Source organism: Thamnophis sirtalis, unplaced genomic scaffold (assembly GCF_051295495.1).
Source record: "Thamnophis sirtalis isolate CommonGarterSnake01/CBP01778 unplaced genomic scaffold, rThaSir2_p1.2 scaffold_9, whole genome shotgun sequence".
NCBI classification, from domain to species: Eukaryota; Metazoa; Chordata; class Lepidosauria; order Squamata; family Natricidae; genus Thamnophis; species Thamnophis sirtalis.
Window position 1 is genome coordinate 43,006,360 of NW_028261389.1, and position 12,165 is coordinate 43,018,524.

The window sequence follows — 12,165 nt, forward strand, 5'->3', positions numbered from 1 at the left end:
CTTTTGTGAATTATAATTCTTAAGACATTTTGGTCAGTATTGGCACATCTGGTAGATTCTTGTATTAAGTGATGATGTCTGAATTGAATGCTTCATTTGTCATTTTAAAAATGCATGTTGTTCATTATTCTTCAACTTTCTTAATGCAATGAAAAAATTAACTTCATCACAGATATCAGTAAAAGATACACTGGGGGGAGGTAGTTACTGATTTTAACTTTACAGAAACAATGAATTGACCTTCTTTCTTTTAACATCCAGGATCATAGAAAGAAAGATATTTCCAGTTATCACAAACATAGTCCTTTGAAAAGCATGGGCTGTTTCTATATATGGTGGAAGCATAAGCATAGCTATGCTTACAAGAGCTCAACTAGAAGCAATACTAAAAGTATTTCCAATTCCTCATGCAGAAGCAGAAGCACAGTTGTATTTATATTCAATAATTCTTAATAAGTCAGAATGAATATGAACAATGTTTTGTTTTATTAGCTGTAATTATTAAATTGAATTACCTGATTTAGAAAAATAATTAAAGCCACATAAAGCATCTTTATTTATCATTAAACCTTTAAAGAAAAAGTGCAATATAGTGTTGGCTGTTATATTTTACTTAATCCTAATGAAACCTATCTCCAATAATATATACATTCGTCTAAGTGCTGGTTGTACAATAAATATTCAAATAAACCAGTGTTTGACAACCTTGAGAACTTTAAGCTGTGTGGACTTCAATTTCCAGAATTGCCTTGGCAGCAGGTCATCTGTATACTCTGAGCCATGAAAGCCATGAAAACCACCTTGGGCCAGACACTCTCTCTCAGCCTAACCCATCCCAGGTACCATTTCTAACCCACACTCCCCCTCACTCACTCTCCACCTGGAAGAGGGAGGGAGGGAAAGATGGATGGATGGATGGATGGATGGATGGATGGAAGGAAGGAAGGAAGGAAGGAAGGAAGGAAGGAAGGAAGGATTGATTGATTGAGGCAATTCAACTAGGAAACCAATAGAAGAGTGGAATTTTTCCCACTCACACTGCTTTTTTGCCATCCCATAGTCATTGTGTTTCTTTGTCTAGGTAAAAAAAAATCTCTCTGAAACAGTAACCCACTAGATCACAGGTTGGGTAATAAAGCTTAAGGTTGTCAAGTTTGAGAAACACCAACATAAACATTATGGGAAATAGAGTGTATGAATATCAAAAAATGTATGTTAGCAAGGAAATTAAATTAAATTAAAATTGACACATCAATCATTTTAAACAGATAGTGAATTTAAAAGTTCCACCCTCCATTTTTTCATCACTCAACGGTCCTTTTGATCTCTTCCCAACATTCCTGCTCTCCATTTATCTCCCCATTTATCTACCTGAAACTTTAAAAGAAAACTTCAGGCAAACCAGAGATCATCTGTAATTGTCCTTTGAAAAGAAAACAATTAGTTTAAAAGGCTTTTGTTTTAAAAAATATTGAAGAAATAGTTCATTTCAGGTGGAAAAAAACATGAAGATAGTATGGTAAATGAAAAAAAATACTGTATATATTCAATTAGCTTTAAAAAGCAATGCAATTCCTACTCATGAAATCATTCTGATGTGTGTTTTGGTTCCATACATTTTAAAGGAAGGTTGATATACTAAGAATTTAAAACCAGCAAGATATGTGTGCAGGAGTTTTGCAACACTCTTTTCTTCATTGAACCATGAACTTAAAGTTCCTAAAACTCTTAATCCCACCACAGTCCAGCAAGCTTGCCATATTACAATTCAAATCATATCACAATTTTTATATAAATAATTATAAGTAAAGCCAACAGAAAATGTATGTGTTTATTTTTAATCCACGCTCTTATCTGAATGATTTCAATGTGAAGAAAAAGATTCAGTCATCATTAAGATTTTGAATGTCAGAACACAAAAGAAACATAATTTAAAAAAATTATAGCTTGTGTTATTGCTTAACAGAAAAATAAATTAGCTAAAATATATATTTGACCTCTAATTGTATAATTATACAAAACAAAAAAATTGTTTTTGATGGAGGAAACACTGCTTTATTATATTTTCCTCTATTTTAAAATTTCTCTTTCTCTTTCTAAAAATCTGATCCACTAAGTGCTAGGATACTTAACAGCAGCTCCATTCCTGCCATCTGATTGTTGTATTTAGATAAGCAATAGCTGGTTTGCATTCACTGTGGGGAGCTTCATGATTTAAAAAAAATGTTTTGCTTTGTAATCCCCCACTCATACAACATATACCATTCATCCACAATGGTAGCACCCAAACCCCTTTGAGGAAAAAACTATCTGGAGAAAAACATGATCACATCATTTTAGGTTTGAAATAAAAGGAATTTAAAAACAGAGGAACAAAAGACTTTTTATGTTATGTTCAGCAAACAGAAATTATGATAAAATTAAGAATGTACCCTCTTTCAAGAAAATATCCTAAGATTATCTTCCTTTCTTTACTAATTTCAGAAATCAATTTCCTTAAAATGAGCTTCCTTTAGATGAAGCATCATCGGGCTTCAGTATAAGCAGTGAGTTTTCAACAGCCAATTTAATCTCATTGCCAACAAAGGGAAAAAAGTTAAATGCCTAAAAAATATCTGAATAATAGTTTATAAACTCTTTTAATAATAGTTTATAAACTGTTTTAAGCAATTACAGTTCTCTGAACATTTACAAAAGGCTTACTTCCACTTAAGACTTCATTAGCGTCACAGTTTCAGTTTTCTTTTCTTTTGTGGAGCTTGAAAAGATTTGTTGCATAAAGAAAGCAATCTCAGGTAAAATTTGATTAAGGAAATAATCTGACCTACCTGGACTGCATATCTTGCTGAGTTTTGGATTGGCCACTTTCAGGAGGATTCGGAGAATGAGAGATGTGTTGCTGTAGCTCTACCAAGGACTGATAGTACTGCTGTTGTTGGTGCTGCTGCTGTTTATAACGAGACAAACTGAAAAACAGTCCTAAAATGGCTTTCAAATTTCCATTTCTTATTTCTGCACAGACAAAAAGAAGGAAATGAAAATATCGAAATTAGCTTTCCTTCACAGATGTGCCTAATGGACATTATCCATTGTTTCAGTTCTACAAATTGTCATATTTGAATTTAATATGACAAGGTGTTTAGAGATTTTTATAATGGAATATCTTGTTTCATATTGGATATTAGACATAAATTTTATATCATATACTGAACTCTTATAAAGTACTTACTGGATAATAACACCAAATTTATCCACCATAAATATATTCAAACACATTAATAGCACATAATCACTACTCAAAAGGTAATAATTTTGTATAATTTCAATGTGATGATTATTTACAGTTGTTGCTGTTGGATGATAATTTCATAATCCTGTAAAGAAAGTGGTATTGTGCCTTCCTTCAGATATACATACAATACTAAATTCTGCTGGACCATTGCATACATTTCTATATTGGGCTGTTTCAGTAGACAATCCAGAACCATTCAGAAGGATATCCAGTCCATTCATGTCTTGGATTATACTGGTTAAATGTGTTTCCAAACCCAAATCAAACTGCTGCTTATGATTTTTGAAGCTTTAAGTTACTGGAGACCAAGTTACGGATTGCCTTTGTCTGAACTAATATCTTCACACTTTAAGAATTGCAAGATAAGGAGATTTAACTTTGCAACAAAGAGGAGTTTTCATGTTGGAAACAGTAAAAATCCAATCGCATACTTAATACCTACACATTTATGGGTATAGAGGATGACCAGAGAAGTAGTTAAATCTTTATCTTTAGCTTATTTTTATCTAAGTTGCTTCTGAGATAAAGAACTGTTTTGAGATCATAAAATATGTTCTCAATATCCCACTGTTAATTCCTGGTGTTGAGCATTAACTATGAGAGTCAATTGCCTCACTGTGTCTAATGATAGAACCAAAACTCACTACATTCTCATTCATTATTATATTGGTATAATAATTATTTTGCCTTCTATTTATTCACGTCTGGTTTTTACATCAAAATGTATTGTTAGTTCCTCAGAAATTATACCAGCAGATATATTTGAGAATTTCATCAATTTCTCATAAAAAAATAAAAATACCTAGTTAAAATGTTTCTTATGTTTAATCACACCTTCTTTATGATCAAATAATAAAAATCTGTAGGGCATTTTTTCCAGTCCCTGAATCTGGACTTTTTTTAAAATTCTCTAATAAAAAGTCTTATAACAGATGTGGGTATAAAAATAATGCAAGCTAATGCATCTTTAACTGAAATTAAAAACCATTAAATATATAAAATTGTTACTACTTTCTTGATAATAGGAAATGTTTATTGATATTGATATCAATATGCTATACATTTAAAAGGAAATGTATATTGATATTGTGCATCTGAAATACAGAAATACATAATGTATTTTTAAATTGTGTAAAATATTTGAGTAATGTATCAAAATATTTCCATCTGGTTTCTTACTGAGAATATAAAATCTGAGACTATCATTCATACAAAACAAAAATTAGAATATTTTACGTTACTTCTTTCTTTATCAAGAAATAATTTATTTCAGGTTTCTCAAGAAATGAACAATGACATTTGAATAACTCTGAAATCTTATTAATTAGCACAATTAATTTAATCTAAAACAGAAATTATAATTCAAAAATAGTAATTGAATATTCTAATAAAATAGTTTCTCACATGACCAACTAAATATTAACCGTTAAACTAAAAAAACAGGATTTTTTAAAAATTCCAATTTGCCCGGGGATAATATATGACACAAAGAGTAACAAATTTAAACAAACTGACAAAAGTTTTAAAGCATTTGATTACAGTGTCACATGAATGGACATAATTGTTAACAGAACCGACGAAGGCAATAAAATCATTAGATTGTTACTTTAAAATGAGATTTCTTGTGAATTTATAGGCTTATTGACCATGCTAAATTTAAGTGATTTACACAATGCAATACTGTATCATATTCATGCTATGTACGGCAATGTACTTGGAAATTACACTGTATATCTGTTTAGAAATATAGGTAAGAAATTAAATGGACAAAATATACACAAGAATAAATCAATAATTTGAGTATTTCATTTGGCTTCCAAATGAAATATTTATTTTTTATATTTATTTTCTTATATAGAAACAACTGATTCCAAGAAAATAAAGTGGGTAATTCATAATAAAGATTTTTTTCAAGATGGCAAGTTGAAAATAGAGTTCATGAACTTTTCAGAGAGATATTTTACTTTCTTGGTTTATATGTGGTTCTCTTACCTTCAGCAGAAAGACCTTGGACATTTACTCCTCTGGCTGCCAGAAAGCTAAGGCAGACATCAACATTCTCAATCTACAAAATGAATATGAAATAGCAAAGCAGTTAAAGGCTATTTTACAAGATGAACTTGCTTGCTGCAAATGGGTATGGGGGGAAAAAACCCAAAATGAATAGTTTACATTCATCACATAGTCCAGTTCTTTAGCAAAGTTAACAAGAATGATTACTGCTAATTAGGCAGCTGCTATAAAAGCTTTCATTGTCCATTTTGGTGCTTAAAAACAATTCATAAAGGGCTGATCCAGAATGGCATGCTGACAAATCACCAAGCCACCTACGTACAAGAAAACTGGATTTTGAACACTCACATAAACAACAATGAAAGTTTCCATACAAGCTTGAATACTGTGGTATAGTGGGAGACTTAAATTATGGGAGACTGACTGCTTCAGTGTAAACACATCAACAGAACAGATAAGTGTGCATGTGTGTGTAATGAAATGTGATTTTGTAAATAAACTCATTTTTAAATTTTACCTGAAAGAGATCTCTTCAAATTCAACATAGAGTCGGTAAGCAAATTCAGTTACTACTATGGTAACTTTTGAGGATTGTTTTAAATTGGTAGTGTTATTTATTTTAATCAATTTACATAGCTACCTGATTCACATGCAAATGAGAGTATGTAGATAAGTAAAATGACCTATAACAAACAACCACAACCATTACAAATAATCAAACATATTATTTTTGAGGCAATTTCATCCAGCCATCCAAGGGCAACCATCCTTTGCCCTCGGCTACGCTATCTCCTTTTATTCTCCCTCTGCCTCATTCTCTCATCCCAGCATGTGATAGCTTTCTCCTGGATTCCTCTCTGTCCTGCCTTCTCTGATCTCTCTAATTTCAGCCCTTAATCCTCCAGTTGTCTATTTTTGGGAGTTTTCCCCCTCTCTTCCCCTCCCTCCCGTTCACTGGAGTCCCAAAAATGTTTGCCACCGTGGCCATGGCTTGGGGGGGGGGTGTCATGTGACTGAGTGTGCACTAGTGATGTCATGTTGGCCTATCCACCCAGTCACATGACTGCCAAGCCACACCCACAAAATAGGTCACACCCACAGAATAGATTCTAAAAAATTTGAAACCGACCACTGGACCTAGGCCATGTTCTCTTTGTCTTATCTTATTGGAATGGGCAGGCAATTTTGTGAATTGCCCATCCTTGCCAAGAATGTCTTTATAGGCCATCTTGAATTGACCTAGAAACTTACTGGTAACCAGTATAGCTCACATAGTAAAGGTGTTACATAAGCCTATTAAGCCATGCTTAGAATTACTTGTATTGCTGTATTTTGAACCAGCTATAGCTTCCAAGTAGTCTTCAGGGACACTCTTATATATACTGCATTGCAGTAATCTAGATTAAAATTGACAAATGTGTGGCAGACTGTAAGTAAGATTTCCTGATCCAGAAATGAACAAATTTGGCACACAAGTAGCTTTGCGTAGTCAACCATAACTGCCACTTGTTCTTCAAGCAGGATCCATTAATCCAAAAGTCCTTCCAAATTGGACCCTGTATGGTGTAATGCTATACTCACATGAACCAAATGTGGAAATTCCCTGGATCCATATGGCCCCCAAATGCATATTCATTGTTCTGCTAGAGCTGAGATGTATAACTATAAAGTTGCTACTGACTCCAGAAGAATAGATAATCTCATCCAGCAGCTCCATGAAGATCTTAAACAATAGCAGGGAGAGATCTGAAACTCAAGATACCCCATAGTGCAGGGACCTAAGCCTGGACTTCTTCACTTATCAATACTAATTGGAAACGACTTGGAAGAAGGAGGGAAACCATTGTAACACCATGCATCTCACTTCCAACACTCTGATCTGTCCAGAAGAATACCATGACTAGTAATATTGAAGACCAAGATCAAAGGAGGCCAGGGTGGATGGTTTCTTTGAAAACCAAGGGATTCTCTGGATTCCCTGTGCAGACATAGCTATAATTCACTCTAGGTCCATAACCATTTTCTCATTCCAAAAGGTGACATGATTAAAGTTCAATCAAATCCTCAAGAACATCCCCAAGCATCTTCTGCAAAGTCTATACTTAGGATAGGAGCTATCTTATCTTCTTCATATGGTGTCATCAGGATTACAAAGAAGTTGATAATTCTTTGCTTATTTCAGTTGTGTATAACAGTTGATAATATGGACTTAAGGTCACAGGGTAGGCAGTAGCATTTTGGTAGTGCTGGGCAGAGAGATGATAAAAGACAGGAAGCAGGACACTTTTAGGACAAGAGTGTCTTGTACCAATTGTGCCTTCTAGCTTCTTGACCTCAAACCCAGAGCCTGCTTATGTTATACTTAGTACCCTACTTGATAATAACTTTAAAATATAAACAAATATATCATTTTGTGGATATGATATTCATTTTGTGAATGATACAAATTTTAGAAATCTAGTGCCCTTCCACTACTTAAGAACCAGTTATACTCACGAAAAAAACTAGAGCCATTTCTCCACTGCTGTAGTGATTTGGAGAACATTTAATGTCACTTACTGGTAAACATTGGTGCACTGATATAAAAATCTCCCCTCATTACTGTTATCTCAGAACAGGGATAGCTGAGTGATATTAAAAGACACTGTCAATCATTACTGAGGAAATGTTCTATATATCTAGAAAGATACACTTCTAAAAGAAGAGTGACAGGTAATATGAGATAGAAGCAAAAGGATGAGACATGTGGAAAAATTCCTGAAGTATAAAACTAAATGCTCAGTGAATCACTTTTCCCCTTTCCCACCAATTAAATGAATGCAGAATAGCTATTTTCAATTTATGACCTGCTACAATTGATTATTGATATGTTGGTTTATTAGCTGGATACTTTGGGGAAACTTTAATTCTCTTCTATGCCTCAAAGTTCTAAAGATATAAAACAAATACATTTTAAGTCAACAGTCTAAACTGCTTTGAAGCTCAGTTCATTCTTAAATGCCATACTAAATTGGACAAGTTTTAGAATTTATCAGATTAAAGATTAAAGCACTTAATAATCTTTCAAATGATTTGCAAATCTGATGGCCCTTCTGGTACTACAGAGAATACTTAATGTTACAACTTCACACATATGGAAAATGCTAATGATATTGAATAGCTAGCCAGTGTATTTAATGCCCAATTAACTACTGTACCAATTAGAGATATTTGGGGGGGGCTGGACTAACTTTGCTTGCACTTCATTTAGTTTCTCCATTTTCAAGTTCTTATTGTATCAGAATATTTCTGATTTTTCTTGTATTGATGGAAAGACAACTGGGAATTCAGTTCAGAAGGCAATCTCTAAATACACACTTAAGGGTTAGTTTCCTATACACTCTTGGATCAACTCCCAAGGGTGCTTTTTCAAGAGACAAATGGACTTTATGGTTTTTCTTTGAAGATTTTTCATTTCTCATCCAAGAAACTTGTTCAGCTCAGAGGTGAGTTCTTATCGGTTCGGCTGAACTGGTAGTGGTATGTTGGCCTGGGTCTTAGAATCGGCAGCAAACCAGGCTGCCCACACCCCCAAACTGGTTCCCCAGTTGCCACAATCGCTACCACCATCTTTCTTTGGAATTCTGGGCATGTGCAGAACAATTTCCATTGAGCTATGCATGTGCGCATAGTGTGTGTACGAGAGAACTGGCAGTAACGCCAGCTAGAACCTATCTCTGCTCTAGATGGATGGTGGGGAATGGAAGGATTTATACTCCTGGCACATAGTTGGTCATTTGCATTTTTAAAAGAAAAAGCAAGTAATCAAAAGTACTTTAATAATTATCAAAAAAATGCAAATGATCAGCTGTCTGCAAGGAGTATAAATCCTTCCATTCTCCACCATCCAGCCAGAGCTGAAAAAGCTTCTGGGATGAGAAGTGAAACATCTTCAAAGAAAAACCAGAAAGTCCAGTGGCTTCTTGAAAAAGCACCTTTGGGACAACCATGACCTGGATGACTGACAATCTCCATAGACATCTTGGATCAAAAGTTCTTTTAAGTCTTCCAACAATTATATGACAAGTTATCACATACCTCTATGTTTAGGAATAAGATGTGGCAGAGCTTCAAATAGTATTTGTCTATGCCAATCCCTCTCTTTGATATTGTATCTCATGGTATTTTGCTTCAATTGAACAAAAAAATGCTTTTCAACAAACCTGACGCATTTTAGTTCTACTACTAATTAAAGAATTATTTCTAAAAGGGACCAAGCGGACCAACTAGCAGCTATCTTGCTAGTTATCACATAATGATCAGAGGCAGTAATATAATTTAACTCAGTTCTGTGCTATTTTATAGCACAGATGTCTTTAGCCATCAAAAGAAACAGAAAGAAAAAAAGAAAAGCTGAAAAATTAAACCTCAATTTAAGAGCAAACCAATGTCCTGTGCCTAAACTTGCACAAAATGAGTATTGTGGGATCCCAAGAGAGTCAAAATTGCAAGTCACCTCTACTAGACCTCCTGGTCCTCCACAAACATGCCTTGACTATAATGCCCATAAAAGTGAGTTGGTGATCATTCATTATTGTCTGACATTTAAGAAAAGCAAGTGGAAAATAAGAGCTGTTTCTGAAAAGTATTCTTTTAAAGGTATTGAAGAAAGCTTGATCAATCAATCAATCAGAATAGAGTTGGAAGGGACCTGGAGATCTTGTAGTGCAACACCTGGTCATGCAGAATACCATTTCAGATAAGTAACTGTCAAGTCTCTTCTTAAAAATCTCTAATGATGAAACACCAACAACTTCGGATGGCAAGCTGTTCCACTGGTTAATTGTATTCACTATTAGGAAATTTCTCCTTAATTCCAGGTTGCTTCTCTCCTTGATTAGTTTCCATCCATTGTTTCTTGTCCTGTGCTCTGGTGCTTTGGAAAATAAATTGACCTCCTCCTCTTTGTGGCAGCCTCTCATATACTGGAATACTGCTATCATGTCACCCCAGTTCTTCTTTTCTCTAGACTAGCCAAACTCAACTCCTGCAACTATTCTTCATGTTTTAGTCTCCAGGTCTTTAATTAACTCTTCTTTGTACTTCTTCCAAAGTCTCAACATCTTTTTTGTGATGTGTTGACCAAATCTGGATGCAGCATGCCAGGTGTGGCCTTACTAAGAATTTATAAAGCAGTACTAATACTTCACATGATTTTTATTCTATGCCTCTGTTTATACAACCAATGATTGTATTAGTTTTTTTGGCTACTGCTGGCTCATATTTAAGTGATCATCCACTAGGACTCCAGGGTACTTCTCAGAGTTACTGTTTTGGAGCCCGGTTTCACCTACTCTATGTGTGTACCTTTGATTTTCCCTGCCTAAGTGTAAAACCTTGCTTTTCTCCACATTAAATTTCATGCTGTTGGATAGGGCCCATTATTCAAGTCTGTCAAGATCTTTTTGGATTCTGAGCTTGTCTTCTGGAGTGTTGACTATTCCTGCCAGCTTAGTGTCATCTACAAATTTGATGAGTTCCCCTTCAATTGTCCATCTAAATCATTTATGAAGTGTACTGGGCCTAAGACCGAACCTTGTGGTATCCCACTTCTTACCTCTCTCCATATAGAGGTAGTATCATTAAGGACTACTTGTTCAGTACAGTTTTGTCAGCCAATTACAAATCTATCTGGTGGTGATGCTGTCTATCTTACATTTTACTAGCTTACTGAGGTATAGATTGTGATCTATTTTGTCAAATGCCATATTAAGTCTAAGTATACTAGGTCGCCAGAATTTTGCTGATCTACCAATTTAGTCACTTTATTAAAGAATGAAATAAGATTGGTTTGGTATTATCTGTTTTTAACAAACCCTTGTTGGCTTTTAGTTATAACTTTATATATTTCTAGATGTTAACAGATCTATTTTTTATTATCTTGTCAGGTATTGATATTAAGCTGATTGGTCTGTAGTTTCCAAGGTCTGAAAAATGGGAACCACATCAGCTCTTTTTGAAGCCTTGGGTAATTCTCCGGTGTGGTGTTCCAGGATTGTTGAAAGATATGGAACAATGGTTCTGAAATAACAACTGCCTGCTCCTTCAGAACTCTGGAATGTAATCCACCAGGTCTGGTGATTTATATCCATCAAGATCAGATAGGTGTTCTCTAATCATTTCTTGTTTATTTTAATCTATCTTTTATGGTTAGGTTTGTGGTAAATTGTGTTATAGTTTCTGCATGAAGACTGATGCAAAGAATGAGCTAAGTAATTCTGCTTTCTCTCTGTTGCCTGTTACTTTCTTGCCATCTTCTCTTTTTATTGGACCTACTGTTTCCTTGAATTTTTTCTTGTTATTTATAAGTTGAAATAAACTTTTTTGTTATCTTTGGCTTTTATTGTTAGTCTTTGTTCATTCTTTGTTGGCTTCCCTGACTTCAACTTTGCAGATTTGGGCTATCTGCTGATATTCTGCCTTAGTTATATGTCCCTCTTTCCATTTTTTGTCCTTGTCCTTTTTGTCTTTCATTTGATATATTGGATCTGTGTAATCTTGCTAGACAATTTGAAGATGTTCTTCCTAATCTGCTACCCTTTTGTAATCCATAGGCCTTCAGAACTAGCCACCATGATGTCAAAAGGATTAAGTGACATCCACAAATATATAAGAGATTGTTTTGCAATGTCATAATGAACATATCAACACTTGCTTCCCTTGCCTCCCCACACATGGACATCTATATTCTATCCTTGCTTTCTTAGCTTTAAAAGATGTGCAGGAAAATATTTCAAATGTTTATTGCAGAAAAAGGTATCCACAAGGAACACAAAGAATTGGTCTTTTAGGAATCAATCATCCATGTCATTCTCATCCCA

The 12,165-nt window shown here is 34.4% G+C and overlaps 1 protein-coding gene across 1 annotated transcript in view; it reads right to left on the minus strand.

Moving 5' to 3' along the window:
* Positions 1-12,165, minus strand: part of NAV3 (neuron navigator 3) — a 354,382-nt gene that overhangs the window by 130,640 nt on the left and 211,577 nt on the right. The window contains exons 4-5 of the mRNA XM_087723408.1: positions 5,285-5,357; positions 2,829-3,012 (exon numbers count right to left, since the gene is read on the minus strand). Coding sequence (XP_087579534.1) covers positions 2,829-3,012; positions 5,285-5,357 — 257 coding nt within the window. The remainder of the gene's footprint in view (positions 1-2,828; positions 3,013-5,284; positions 5,358-12,165) is intronic.